The sequence below is a fragment of the Pseudorasbora parva genome, chromosome 3 (assembly GCF_024679245.1).
Source record: "Pseudorasbora parva isolate DD20220531a chromosome 3, ASM2467924v1, whole genome shotgun sequence".
Classification (NCBI taxonomy): domain Eukaryota; kingdom Metazoa; phylum Chordata; class Actinopteri; order Cypriniformes; family Gobionidae; genus Pseudorasbora; species Pseudorasbora parva.
In genome coordinates, this window is record NC_090174.1 from 16,616,290 (window position 1) to 16,632,548 (window position 16,259).

The 16,259-nt window shown below is 37.7% G+C and overlaps 1 protein-coding gene and 1 long non-coding RNA gene across 2 annotated transcripts in view; both read right to left on the reverse strand.

Moving 5' to 3' along the window:
• Nucleotides 1-4,112: 4,112 nt before the first annotated feature.
• On the reverse strand, nucleotides 4,113-6,375 carry LOC137071800 (uncharacterized). Its single transcript, XR_010904498.1, has 3 exons — nucleotides 5,633-6,375; nucleotides 4,314-4,373; nucleotides 4,113-4,223 (listed from the first exon to the last, which is right to left on the reverse strand). It is a non-coding gene; the product is annotated as an uncharacterized lncRNA (long non-coding RNA).
• Nucleotides 6,376-10,616: 4,241 nt separating this feature from the next.
• The window catches only part of naa38 (N-alpha-acetyltransferase 38, NatC auxiliary subunit), a 28,565-nt gene continuing 22,922 nt past the window's right edge, over nucleotides 10,617-16,259 (reverse strand). Inside the window, exon 3 of the mRNA XM_067437944.1 lies at nucleotides 10,617-11,047. Within this exon, the coding sequence (XP_067294045.1) occupies nucleotides 10,932-11,047 (116 nt within the window). The 3' untranslated portion in view covers nucleotides 10,617-10,931. The remainder of the gene's footprint in view (nucleotides 11,048-16,259) is intronic.

The window sequence follows — 16,259 nt, forward strand, 5'->3', positions numbered from 1 at the left end:
GCTGTCGCTTCGTTTACTGTACAGGCCATGGAACCGGAGTCTAGCATTCCCTTGACTCTTAATGTCTTATTCACGATCACTGGCGCATAGAATAACTCGCTAAATAATTCAATTCTTTGTGAATTCTGCAAAACTACTTGAACACCTTCTGATTGGGAAGTGTGCTCATACCATTGCTCCCAATCATCATCATCTTTTTGTTCGAGGGTTTGATTTTGTCCACCCACACATCCCCTCTCCATATGTAGGCTTGTTAGTTTAACGGTGGCTGATCCTGGCTTGAATGCATACCCGGACCACTGGCTCCAGATCCTGCCTTACGACACTCTCTCTTCCAATGTCCTGCTTTACAGCAATACAAACACAACCCATCTCGCTTGCAATGCATGGTAGTAGAGTGGTCAGTCGCATTGCAAACTTTACATGGCTTTCGGAAAGACTGGAATCCGCGCGACATGTAGGGTGCCTGGACTGCTGCTTGATGGTTCTGCTTCAAAAAACGATCAAGTTGAGCTATGAGACTCTGACCCTTACGAAACAAAAATATATTGCAATATACTAGAATTTATATTGCAATACATTAGAAAATATATTTCAATGTATCAGAAACTTCCTCATATATTTGAAAATATATAGCAATATATGGATGGACAACCTATTGCTATATATTGATTCATATATTAAAATACATTGATATACAAACAAAACTGAATTATTTCATGTATGTTTATTGAAACAAAGTATTTTTTGTGAGTTAAGCAAGCTCCTGCATATGTTTACAGAGGTTGATTAACAATAGCCCAAATCAGATGGTGCATGACATTCAATATATTTTCTATATTTAGAAAATATGATGGTGCATGACATTCAATATATTTTCTATATTTAGAAAATATTTCTATTAGGGCCGGGACTTTAACGCGTTAATTAAGATTAATTAATTACGTGACTTTAACGCGTTAATTACGTGACTTTAACGCGTTAATTAATTACGCAAAAAAAAAAAAAATTTTTACCACACTTATTTTTGCACCGCGGAACGTTTTTCAATGAATGAGTTTCGACGGACCAATTATACTGGAACACCAACTAGCGCTCCGGAGTCACGACAACGACGAACCATGTGAACATGAACGAAGCTATGGAACGAAGAAGCTGATGAGACTGCTTTGCTTGGCCCCGTGGATGGGAAATTTTGTTTTAAAAAACGAAAGAATGGAAGCGTCGTCAAGAGCATGGTTGTGTGCAAGCTATACAACAAGGAATTCGCGTATCACCGCAGCACATTGAGCCTCAAATATCACAAAAATGCTTTTGCTAAACTGGCAAACATGCACTGGTCTGCTGGACTGAAATAAATAAACAATATTTTGTTGATTAAGCTTATTCAGTCATTATTCAATGGTATACTAAAAATACATGTGAAAAATTACTTCTCATTGTTCTCAGGTCAAATATTTATATGCAATTAAAATGCGATTAATTAATTACAAAGCCTCTAATTAATAGTCGCGGCCCTAATTTCTATATTATATTTTAATCTGTTATATTTTAAAATATATGACAGACAGTGTACATTAGATTATTTCATATTTACCATGTATACAATATATATGATAATTATATACTATGTAATATAAATCAATATATTTAAGACATATGTTCCCATATAAATCTGATTATATTATCCAGTACATTGAGGTATATTATCTCATATAATTTTACATATATATTTACATATATATACAATGACTCTTCCAATATATAATTTCATATATTGTAGGATATATTTCAATATACATAGCAATATATTGAATAGTATAATGATATGTATTTAGTCAATATATGAAAAGGGCAATAATTGCAGTATTGTCCCATATATTGCAATATATGACTTGCATATATAATATATTATTATATAATATATCATATGATATATTACCATGTAAATTTCACAATATATGGAGACACATGAAATATATTGTCAACTAATATATTGAGAAATATATTGTCAACTAATATATTGAGAAATATATTTTTGTTGCGTAAGGGGAAGGCTAATATTATCAGACAATGCGCCAACATCACTTACATCAATTTGGTTTTGTGTTCTCACTGAAGCTCCCACCAAAGGTGATTCATCAACTGCCGCAGCCTGCACGTTTGCAGAAGCATATCTCTCAGCACCTGAACGTTTCGATCTGGCTCGTTGCTGCTGAATCTTCAGTTCTGTCTGGTGATCATCGAGGCATTCCTGAATTTCACTAGCTTTCCACTTGTCAGCAGTTTTGAACTTCAGTACTGCAGAAAGAGCTGGGTCTGGGCAGTGCTTAACGAACATCATTGTTACCTCTTTACTTGGATCTTCAAGGTTGCGTCCTTGCCTCTTCAAGCACTCCTCTGCCACGTTGACAGCTGTATTCAAGTGAATCTAGTAATCCATCGCGTTCTCTCCCACTGTAGGTAGTGTATTGTAGAAGTCAGCGAGTGGCATTGAAGAATACGTCAGTTCACTAAAGTGTTGCTTTAGTATATCAATAATAACTCTTGGGTCTTCACCAGGTTTTAATGAGGGGTTACTGCGTAATGTGATTTTGATGATGTCTCTGGCTCTCCCTCCAAGTCTTGACATAATTTCCTGAGCCTGTTCTTCTGCGGGCACACCTCTCTTTCTTAAATAGAGGTCGATTTGTTCTTCCCACTCGTGGACAGAAAGTTTATCTGTGCTATCTTCACGAAAGCTTGGTGGCTCTTTCACATCAGATTGCATCACCAATTTTACACCAGTCATGGTTAGGGAATGAGGGTCAGCAGAAAGTGGTTCTAAACCTACATTTTCACTGCTAGTCATTTTCTCCTCTTTTTCATTTCCCTTCTTTAGTTGTGCTGAAATGGACTGTCCTATTTCATGAGCTAACTGGGTAATGAGGTTGCTTAAATCAGCGGAACCTCCCAGCCAACACACCCATGTGGGGCCCAAAGGGGTTGCACATGAGCTGATATCTGGGGCCCACCTGAGCTACCCAACTGGGACCCAGCTAATTTTGTCCTCAGTTTCCATGGAGGCCTTACATGGGTTAGCCCATATGGGTTGATGATGGGTCTCTTGATGGGCTCATACTGGGCCCACCTGGGTAACCAAGGTAGCACCCATTTGGGGCCTGCATGGGTCTGCCCATAAGGGTTAATGATGGGTCTCTTGATGGGCTCATACCAGGCCGATATGGGTAACCCAGGTCGCACCCATTTGGGGCCTACATGGGTCTGCCCATATGGGTTGATACTTGGCCCATATGGATAACCCAGGTCGCACCCATTTGGGGCCTACATGGGTTAGCCCAGATGGGTTGAAGATGGGTCTCTTGATGGGATCATATTGGGCCCATATGGGTAACCCGTCTGGGGCGTACACGGGTCTGCCCATACGGGTTAATGATGGGTCACTTGATGGGCTCATACCAGATAGGGTTTATGTAGGGCTCTTATGGGCTACAACAGGTATATATAGATGGGCTAGCATAGTTTCTGTATGAGTTATCTTATAGTGAACCCCGTAATACAAACATTACATGTAATCCTCTAAACCAGTGCTTTTCAAACCTGTCCTAGAGGACCGCCAGTCCTGCAAGTTTTGTATGTCTCCCTTATCAGACAAACCAATTTAGTTCTTGCAGTCTCTACTAATGAGCTGATGAGTTGAATCAGGTGTGATAAATGAGGGAGACACAGGGCTGATAGTCCTCCAGGACAGGTTTGAAAACCACTGCTCTAAACTACACTAAAATGTTAAAGTTAATCAACAGAAACCAGTAGCTCATGCTATACTTTATCATGCAAGGGATATTTAGAATAATTTGAAAACGACTAAATTACAGTTACAACTTTATTTGACAAAAGTACCACAAAAAAAAAAAAAAAAAAAAAAAAGTAGAGCTCCTGACAGACATAATTTGACAAGACTTGTATTGTTTATATATGTATATCTGTACACTTAAAGTTTATTTCACAAACAAAAAGAAAAACAGTGCAGCACCTCACTCCCCCAGAATCGCTCGCCCAACAGCCCTTTGAAAAAATTTCAAAATAATCAACCGACATGGTGTCACTTTTTTTTTAAATTCTCTTTTTCACATTTAAAGCTTTTTGGTGCCCCACATCTAGTTGATCTTGATGAAATGGTCTGTAGAGTCAGACAAAAACAGATGGCGACCAAACGACACAAACTGCAAAAGAATTAAGGTGAAGATTTAAGTGTGAAAACATCAGAAACCCTTTAGTCTCCAGCTCCACCATTTTCCAGAACTGCAACCTACCTGGAGTCTCCAGAAGTGCAAGGTGTCTGGATCTCAAAGACTTCAGTTAGCTTAAGAATCCTAAAAAAAAAAAAAAAAAAAAAAAAAGACCCACATAATAAGAATCACAAGTGGAGGTTTTGTTAAAAAAAAAATTGGTTATGGTTTCAAACCTGTCTTGGCTTACCACCAGCCCTGCAGATTTTGTATGTCTCACTATATCTGACACACCCAGGTTTTGAAATCTCTACTAATGAGCTCATGAGTTGAATCAGGTGTGATTGATGATGAAGACATACAAAATGTGTTAAGTATAAAGTAAAGATCCTGGTGTAACATATTAACAATGACTCAGTATTACCTAACCCTGGAGAAGGCATTCCAACTTATTTGGAACAGTATTCTAAAGCCATTACTAATCACAGTGGTTCTGTGCCTAAATAAAATTTATTAAAGATTTATTCAAAGTTAAACATTTGAGAAAGGAAATATTTCACTTATTGTGTAAACTTTTATAATAAAAGCTAAAATGGTCCCTGTATGGCACTGCTCTGTGATCACAATTAATGAATAAACAAAATAAAATTGCTATTGTATTGGAATTTTTACATTTTGATTAGATTAAAGTCACATTAATTGTGTTCAAGTGTCAAAATAACAATACATTTTTTTCAAGGGTGCATATTTGTGTTATCTACCCATCAACCTTTGGAATTGACTGTGTTTGCACTTGTCTTGACTGAATGAATTAGACCACTGAATAGGCTATTTTCCACCCATGTTCTCATTTCCCATTAGTGAACCAACTAGGTCCCACATGAGGAGCCCAGCTGGGTTTACCCATGTGGGACCTACCTGGTTCACCCAAGTGAGCCCCAGATAAAATGCCCATTTTGAGCCCATGCCCACTCTGTACCCCTGTAGCCCATGTTTAATTCACGTGGGTCCCACATACACGTGTTGGCTGGGCTGTGTCTGACATGGGAACCTGTCTATCAGTTTTTATACGGGTGGAGCAAAGCACTGGAGAGTCAGCAATACCTGTGGCTCCAGGAGTGTGAGCCATATCTCTTAAGAACTGCCCTCTCCCCCCACCAATGTATACTTCATCCTGCGTATCCTCCACAACATAAGTAAATGACATTGTTACAAAAAATTACAACAATATAACAGTATCTTTTTTTTTTTTTTTTTAAGAAAGGAAAGTCTTTATAAATCTCCCCAAGATGAGATTTTCTTCCTGTATTAATACTGTCTTTATACCTCTCTCTCCAGCAGATTAGATAGGAAAGGAAGAATTCAACCCAGTCTGTAGAACGATAGAACAAACTTTGTGGTACCCAGCAAAATCCGGTGGTCAATCTGACGTCGAACCTTCTGGAAATCCGGGTCACGGCACCAATGTAGCCGGTCTGGGCCCGTGCTTGCATGCCTCTGTCAGTACGGCTCGGCTACCCCTCTGCGTTGTGTTGTGTGGTGTGGTGAATAAAGACTGGAGTCGAATTGCTGGTTCAGAGGATCTTTTATCTGCATGAGTTGAAAATATGCAGTAAATACGTTGTATTCAATGTTGTGCAAAGTTAATCAGCCTTCTCCTCGCTCCGCTCAGACCTCCCGCGGACTGAAGCGAGCTCACAATACACATCTCATTTACAGTTATAAAAAATATAAAGAAAAGGTGTATCAAAGGTCAGTGAAAAGATACAATATATATTCGAATATCTCAAAATATACATTGACACCTATCAAACACATATAATATTCATCTTTAAATGATCCACATTCCAGCATTTTATATAACCAATTTAGTTCAACACATATAACAAAGAAATAACAAAATCAATTCATAACCATACCTGCATGAGTTGAAAATGTGCAGTAAATATGTTGTATTCAATGTTGTGCAGAGTTAATCAGCCTTCTCCTGTCAAAATCCGAACATAGAAAAGATATCAGCAGACACGCTTCACAGGCCAACTTTCACACTAACATATACAGTACAACGTGACACTGCATTCACTCGGTTAAACTTTCACTTATGCAGGAAAAACAGCTTTAAGAGGATAGATCACATACTTGTGTATACTCATGTACAGTATTGTTCAAAATAATAGCAGTACAATGTGACTAACTAGAATAATCAAGGTTTTTAGTATATTTTTTATTGCTACGTGGCAAACAAGTTACCAGTAGGTTCAGTAGATTGTCAGAAAACAAACAAGACCCAGCATTCATGATATGCACGCTCTTAAGGCTGTGCAATTGGGCAATTAGTTGAAAGGGGTGTGTTCAAAAAAATAGCAGTGTCTACCTTTGACTGTACAAACTCAAAACTATTTTGTACAAAAAAAAAAAATTCTGGGATTTAGCAATCCTGTGAATCACTAAAGTAATATTTAGTTGTATGACCACAGTTTTTTAAAACTGCTTGACATCTGTGTGGCATGGAGTCAACCAACTTGTGGCACCTCTCAGCTGTTATTCCACTCCATGTTTCTTTAACAACATTCCACAATTCATTCACATTTCTTGGTTTTGCTTCAGAAACAGCATTTTTGATATCACCCCACAAGTTCTCAATTGGATTAAGGTCTGGAGATTGGGCTGGCCACTCCATAACATTAATTTTGTTGGTTTGGAACCAAGACTTTGCCCGTTTACTAGTGTGTTTTGGGTCATTGTCTTGTTGAAACAACCGTTTCAAGGGCATGTCCTCTTCAGCATAGGGCAACATGACCTCTTCAAGTATTTTAACATATGCAAACTGATCCATGATCCCTGGTATGTGATAAATAGGCCCAACACCATAGTAGGAGAAACATGCCCATATCATGATGCTTGCACCTCCATGCTTCACTGTCTTCACTGTGTACTGTGGCTTGAATTCAGAGTTTGGGGGTCGTCTCACAAACTGCCTGTGGCCCTTGGACCCAAAAAAGAACAATTTTACTCTCATCAGTTTTTTGAACACACCCCTTTCAACTAATTCAACTGATAGCCCAATTGCACAGCCTTAAGAGCGTGCATATCATGAATGCTGGGTCTCATGGGCGTAGATTACGCGGGGGACGTGTCCCCCTCACTTTTAATAAAATGTAATTTCGTCCCCCGCACTTTTACTGGGTCTCACCGATCCTAGTCGACCCGCTCCGAGCGGGATTCGAACCTGCGCGAGGGCGGGCAAGTTAACAGGGACGCTAAAAAACAGCTTTCTCTAATCTCGGTTGAGAGCGCGCTTCTTGAGGTCACGGGCAAATGTATTTACATAGAAACCAAAGTGAATACATCAAGATTTAAATTCAGAGACAAAAAATTATCTATGCAGGACCTGTAATTTTATTCGAATCTAAATATGAGGAGGGCGCGCTCTCACAGAAAGTCCAAAAGCGGATTCGTAGAGGTAATACCTCTGGAGCTGTAGCTGAGCTGAAGGAAAACAATCGTTATGAGTGATGAAACGTGACGACGACAATCAGACGATTGCGACAATATATGCTTTATGTGTGTTTTTCAAGTCATCTCAATGTAGGCTATTTATTGACAATAAAGTAGGCTATATGAATAATGCAGCTTTTAATGTTTAGTATCTTCTGCTCACCAAGGCTTCATTTATGTAATCAAAAATAGTTAAAACAATACTATTTTGAAATTAACAGTACAAATTAAAACAGCTTTTTTTCTATGTGAATATATATAGTAATTTATTCCTGTGATCAAAGCTGAATTTATAATCATTACTCCAGTCTTCAGTGTCACAAGATCCTTCACTAATCGTTATAACCAAGATATAATAATCAAGATATAATCAAGTTATAAGATATAAAAAATAATTTTATGATCAAGAAACATTTATAATTATTATCTGTGTTGAAAACAGTTGTGCTGCTTAAAAATGTTGTGGAAACCACGATAGCCTACATGTTATTTTTCAGGATTTTTTAATGAATAGAAAGTTCAATGGACAGCATTTATTTGCATTTATTAAATACATTATCTTTTTTAATATTAAAAATATCACTTGTGATCAATTTAATGCATGCCTGATCAATAAAAGTATTAATTCTCTCTTTTTAATTTTACCACAAATGTTTAGATGGTTTCCACAAAAATTAAGCAGCACCTTGAGCAGCAAAACTGATAATAATCATAAATGTGTGTTGATCATCAGATCCTCATATGAGAATGATTAGTGAAGGATCATGTGACACTGAAGACTGGAGTAATGATGATAAATTCAGCTTTGATCACAGGAATAAATGACACTTTACTATATCTTCACATGGAGAACAGCATGGTTTACATCAGAATATATCTATATTTTTTTACATTGCATAAAATCTATGGAATCTTAATGCACAATTGTTTGTAGTATATAAACCAATCATAAAATTGGCATAAAAAATAGGAGAATAATATTATAGATATTAATTAGTGGTTATTGTTCAGCAGTGTATTTGATATCTTGCCCAATTAAAAGCAAGAGATGTGATAAATTATATTGGTCCAAAAAAACAAAAACAAAGGGGGGGGGGGGGGGGGGGGGGGTATTACGACATTTCTGTCCCCCTCACTTCTGAAAAGATGGCTACGCCCCTGCTGGGTCTCATTTGTTTTCTGAGAATCTACTGAACCTACTGGTAACTTGTTTGCCACGTAGCAATAAAAAAATATACGAAAAAACTTGATTATTCTGGTTAGTCACATTGTACTGCTATTATTTTGAACAAGACTGTACATTTTTGCTCTGGAAAAAAATGGCGTTTGGGGGGTAAAATTTGTGTTATTTTGGAAAGGTTGCCTGCTAAAATTGGCATTCCTGGGTATATCTGACCCCCTGCTGGCTGGACTCCTGAAAATACTGAAAATGGAATTGATTAACTAGTCACTCAGCGCAATTGAAAAGATTTTCCCACTAAGGAAGGGTGCACCAGGAGAACCCATCTGCCCGGACGGGACCTTCGCTGCGGGCTACCTGCAGGACGCCTGGAACAACTGGCAAGTCCTGTGCCTGGAAGCCCTGTCCGTGGAGGATGCAGAGGACATATTTCTATTTGTATTTTTGATAGCAGGGTACTTATTTCTCGACCTTGGGATTGCCCTGACATATCGGAAGATTTGTAAGACAGCTGCCAGCAAATTCACCCAGCCGTTGTCTGTGGAAATTAAAAGGTGCTTCGGGGATGTGCGTGACCGACTGAAGGTATTAGATCAGAGAGTGAGACAGATCGATGAACTGAACCGTGACATCTCAGCACGGACTGTGGAGGCACAGAAAAGAGTGGACACCATCGGGGGACAGATTGGTGAACTTCTACGGATTAAGACCGGTCTGGGTATGAAATTGGACGAAATGTCGAAGTCACTCCATGAACCGGATGTGCGCCAGGAACGCTGGGGATCAGTGACTGACTGATTGATTGATTATGATCCAGACAATTTACCAAAGATCAACTAAATGGATTAAAATGTTGTTTCACTTCACCCCCCACCTTCTCCCTTTGTCTCTCGGTTGGGAGGTCAGCTGGGTCTGCTATCGTCCCCTGTGCACTGCCTTATCTCCCTTCAAGACAAGCTACAGAACTGAACTGTAAACATCTTAAGTTATGGCTGACAGTCTCACAACACAAGCTCAGACTCTTAATCGCATCATACACTCCCACCCCGATCCCATCCCCCCTACATCCGTCTGCCATCTCCTTTCTACCTCCCTTACCCAATCCAAACAAAAAATTCCATCACATGACCATGTGTGCTGTTATGTTATGTTGTGTTTCTTGTATCTTGTATGTAAATATGCTATGCTTTGCAAAGTCTGCATTTTTCCACTGGAGAGCGTGTGGCAGCGCTGGTAATCGCTGCAGCCCGGAGGTTTGCTCCAAAAGACAAATTTCGTTGCAGTGTACTTGTACATTTGTAATGACAATAAACTTTATCTAATCTGATCTCATCTAATATTTAATCACATAATCGAGGTCGCTTCAACCCGTGGACATGGAAAACAACCCGCGGGAAAAAACGCAGACTTTGCAACACAGTGCAGTTGACATTTGACAAATACATTATGCTTCGCTTCGTTGCTCTGATTGGTTGTAGGTCTATCCAATTGATGTCTTTCCTGGTTCGGTTGAAGCACGCCCCCATAATTATAGCCCAATGGAGCATTTTCTGACAAGAATTGAGTTTGACCACGTCAGGCTATCACAGCACAGATACCAACATGTAATAGAATAAAGGTCTGTGAATGACCTCTGCTGGTAAAATGGTTATAAGGACCATTTAAAAGTTATAAGGATATTTTTATTAATAAATTGTGCAATGACATCATTTAAATATCAGATTGTTTATTAATCTCTTAATGAAAAAATTACAATAGCTAATTTTCAATAATTACACACACAATGTGCACTGCACACAAACAAGCAAAAGGGTACAGTTTACAAGTCATTATTTTTGTTTCAACACAGGACCAACCCACTGTGTATTACATTTCCCTAAAAAATAAGAAAAAATATATCTGGGTTACAGTAACTTCAGTTCTTGTGGATCTTTACTACCATCTCTGTAGTTCCAGACACAAAGTGTGCGTGTAAACTACATTCTCTATTGTCCATATGGTGACCCCAAATGTCTCCAAAGTTGTCAGAGTCCATGGGTTGTGGTCTGAAGGCTTTCAGATTCCACTTCTATAGATACCACATGATGGCCAGGGATCATAGCTAGTCCCAACACTCTGGGCTCACCTTGTGAGAAAGAATCTGTGGAAAAGAATATAAATATAGTTTTAACCTTTTACCATGGTTTAACCAAGAAGACATACATGGTTTTACCTGTGACTACTATCAATTAGGGATAAAACGGTATAGAAATTTCACCTCACGATTATAGACACCCAAATTATCATGGTTATCGATATTATCACGGTTTTGTTCAAATGAGATTAAGTGTTCAAAAAGAAAAGATGCAAACACTGAAAACATTTCAACAAGTTTTATATTTGAAAATCAACACACAACAAATAAATCAAGCAGTTCTATGCACCTTTTTTTAAGCAAGATTTTGTGGGATTTCCTTCCTTATATTGGACGTCATCAATAGCACCACATAGTGCATAAATAATAATTGTGTGTAAATATATTATATTTATAAATGTTCAAGCAATATTGTTATCAGTGTCCTATCAGCTATGACATTTTAATCTTGCATATTTTGTGTACGAGCCCAAACAGTATCCCAGGAAGATAAATCTCATCCATTTTTTCATATGATTTGACAGTTTATTTGATTAAATATCAAAAATCAAAAAGGTGTACCGAAAAGGTACCCGACACCTAGATGAACACTTTACAGTCAGTTTTATACAAATGTGCATACCAACGTAGTATACAGGGTTCTTGCAGGTTTCAGTAAGTTAAATTTAAGACCTTTTTAAGACCTTTTAAGACCATTATGAGTGAAATTTAAGACCAACACGACGCATTACTAAAAGCATTATCAGGGTATATACAGCAATCCTTAAGTTAAATTTACTACTTTTTAATACCTTTTTTACTACCTTCAGAATATTTTTTAAAACCATCACGACACTGAATTGCAAGTGTTAATCAGCGACCTATTATTTACACAGATTTTGACATATATAACACAAAAAAGAATAGATTTAGAATCGACACCAGGAGGAAATCTGTATTAAGTTATCATTCAGACACAGTAAAATACATCTCAACATTCACAAAGGTTGGTTAAGGAGAAGCATTACTGCACACACATCTGATTTCAATTAATAATTGGTAATTCAGCAATTCAATTATTTAGTGTTTTTTTTTCCAACAACAAAACCTGAGCCAAATATTACATTTCTATAACTGTGATAAGTTGTTTAATTTAACAAAATACTAAAAACTAGTGCTGTCAATCGATTAAAAACTTTAACTAGATTAATCACACATTTTTTCTGTGATTAATCACAATAAAAAAGAAATGTTTTTGTACGTTTTTAATATATTTTTTAATATAATAATTTCACAGTTAATCAAATTAAAGTAGAAACAACATAAAGACAGTATATTTTAAATACTTGTTTAAATGGCATCTTTTTATGAATGAAGGTCAGTATTACTGATATTAATACAGCTACTGATTTTTTTTTATACATTCATTACATTTTTTAACAGTTTTTAATTTAAGTAGACTTAAAACAATGCTAACATAAACCCATAATATGTTTACTCCTGCCCTTCCTGTTTTAACAGTTAGAAAATATACAGACATTTTATAAAGTTATATGCAATCTGCACTGCATAAACTATAAATGAAATAGTTAATCCTTATTAAAGCTACAAAAGTTATTTAGTCAAGAGCAGCGAGTACTTTTCTCTGTTCCCTTTGTTCTTTAACTTTACTGACAGGAAGCTTTATCGGCTGCTGTCCCTTTAAGAGCAGACAGACACGCGGATCTCACTGTCTATGTCTACCGTCTATGGATCGCGCCTCATTCTCTCACAACTCTTTTGGTTCATTTTAGACTTTATATAAATCATTTAAGATTGCTCTTATGAGGATAGTCGTTGAAGATATGCCTTGAAGCAAGTCTAAAATAAACCGTAAGCCAGCCACTTCTGTTGAGCGCGCAGTGTTCTGAGATGATGCCGAACGACCACTGAATATGACGTCAGCAACAAACATGCGTTGAGACGGAGACGAAAGATCTTTGATTATGTGCCCAGATATGCTAAAGCCCATATTTAAACGAACTAACGCGAACGCAGATAGAATTTCAATCAGAATAGGACACCTGATAGTCTGAAAAAATAATACCTAATTTGAAAAAAATAATACCTCTGAGACCACATTTAACACTTTTAATGGCCTTAAATTTGACAATTTTGATTTATCACTTTTTAATACTTTTTAAAACCCCGCGGACACCCTGATTATAAATGATCTCAGAAACTCTCAAACATTCTATTTTTATTGATTCAGTTATAGAAACATTAAATAAACTCAGAAACTGATATCAAAATACTGAGTCCGATATTTTCGCATGCGGTTTTTCGTATTCGGAAAAGTTCGTTACGCACAGAGATCTTGCACACTGAGTCCGATGCGTATTAATGAATGCGTTACGGGGATAAAAACGCAAAACAAGACAAAGTGACGTCTAGTGAGGATAATTTGTTTGTCCTGAGGAGATGTGGAGAGACTCCTGTGATCGCGTAGAGTTTCCCCTCCTTATCAAGCGGGATCAAGACCGACCAATTAAAAGTGTCAGTTTGATGCTTTGCTAGCGATACTGGAGACACATATTTAAAAGAAGACCACTAATTTCTGTGAATCAATTGATCCCGAACACCTGGCAGTATGTCTATGGATCCGATCACACACACACACACACACACACACACACACACACACACACACACACACACACACAGAGCTTTACAGAGACTTGATGTGCTATAATTATCCACAACTTTCCTGCAAGTGTTAGTGGGCGTCGCCATGACACTCGATACTTCCGGTTGACGGTATCTCAGTTCCGGTTTAGCGCACACAACAGTTATGTTGCTCACACCAGACACGAGTGACGCGAATAAATAGCGCTATTCGCGCGAACTTGGACGCGTGAACATTTTGAATCCATTCGCTTCTTTCACTACACAACAGACGCGAATTTGCGTCATGGGAGGGGCTTCTGACAGGCAGCGGCAGTCGTCAGAAGGACGAGCTGAGTTAAGGCTGCTCTCGTCAGGGTTAATGAGCGCTGAGCGCCGCTGAGCGCCTGGGTCTCACACCTCCGAAACCTTGCTTCCATAAACCGTGCAACATAAACGGACCCGTTTGACATGTTGCCTAGCACCCTACGCACTCCATTCAATGCCCAACGAGCTTCAAATAAACTCAAGAATTGTGATGTAGAAGTAATATTTATATTTTAATATTTGTAATTGTTGAAATCATGTCAGACATTGTCAGTAGACTTTTTTTTAATCAACATGAAAATAGATGCATGAACTTCAATTAATTTAAGTGCATTGTAATAAAAATTAACATTTCATTGCTGTAAATGTAATTATTGAGTTTATATACTAGTTTAACCTATTTAAAATACTGCAGTACAACTGTATAATTATTTGCAAGGGGTATGTTCATTGTTTTCAATAATTTACAGATTTAATGTGTAGCGACACGCACTCCCGCGGGACCCAGCACAACCAAGTGGTCCGGCAAGATATTATTGTGTGCGTGTCGCGGGAAAATAAAATTATTTTGCGGGACTCCGCAAATTGGAAATATGTAACAAAATAAATAACAAGAAACAAATAAAACTTTATTTATAATACAATAAAATCGATTTACAGGCGTATGGACGGAAGGTAACTCTTGTGTGGATCATAGGAACAGCCAAGCCTACCACACAGTGGCAAAATGTGTGCACCGCATAACTCAGGTGAATCACTTAGTGCTACAGATATTAGTAAGTTCTTGTAAGATAGTCAGATCCATGCGACCATCTGGGACATGTGATCATTTTGCCTGAAGCGGTGTTGTAAAAGTCTACTCCTGAATCCTCATAATACAACCAAGCGTTTAGCTGATAACAGTAAAGACTAATGTAAACCGGAAGTTCGTTACCGGCGTGTTCTACGTTGCCATAGCGATCATGGGAAAGGTCAGAGTTCGGGAAAGTTGTGGATAGCTGTGATATAATATTATTTGTGGTATTTTTGCTAGAATAATAATTTACGCACTTCCAAAAATAAATTCAACCTCACGTTATGTCAATCACGCTTGCACACTGCCTCCGAAACTTTCGTCCGTCAAAAAATTTTTTGGAACAGGTTCGATTTTCTGCGTTTTCGCATCCGTAAAAACGCATTTTGAGACGTTTTGACAACTCAGAGCCACCATACATATTATTCTAGCAAAAATGCTACAAATATTATATCACAGCTATAATTATAGCAGATCAAGTCTCCCCTTACGAAAGGAAAATATATTTACCAATATATTTTCTTGAAATATATTTTAATATATGGAATAATATATTGATGGCATTATAAAACATATTATATATTCATGCAATATATTGGAAAATATACAAATGATGGCCGCTTTCAATATATTGCAATATATTGGAAAATATAAATATTAAATCCCATAACGTTATATGTGAATATATTGCATGATATTTTCAAATATATTGCAATATATTTTTGTTTCGTAAGGGTCTGTGAAGCTCTGTCTGTCTGTGTGTGTATGTGATCGGATCCATAGACATACTGCCAGGTGTTCGGGATCAATTGATTCACAGAAATTAGTGGTCTTCTATTAAATATGTCTCCAGTATCGCTAGCAAAGCATCAAACTGAGCCACTGAAACTGCAACTTTGAATCGGTCGATCTGGATAATCCCGCTTGATAGGGAAACTCTCCTCTCTACGCGGTCACAGGAGTAACGTTAGATGAACCCAATATCTCCTCAGGACAAACAAATCATCCTCACTAGACGTCACTTTGTCTTGTTTTGCATTTTTTTCCGTAACACATTCATTAATAAGCATCGGACTCAGTGTGCAAGGTCTCTCAAGGTCTGCGTGACGAGTTTTTCGGATCACGAATATGAAAAAACGCATGCGAAAATATCGGACTCATTGTGCAAAGACCCATGTTCTTTGAAAACGCGCGTAGACACAAGTGCATACCAGACAAAACAACCAACCTATGATAGGGGCGGATCTACGGTTGGGCCTGAGATTGACAGCTGCCCACGCAGTCAGATCAAATACATCAGAATACATTACGCTTAACCCTATTAGAATGCGAGTGTTGGCGCCAGCATATTAAAGCGCTATTTGACCGTAAATCCTCAACATTTGGCGCGCTTAAAAAAAATCCTTAAAGACAAATAGCGCTTTTTGCCAAAATATGGTTTATTACGGTAATTTCTTGCTTTCCGTTTGCCAATCG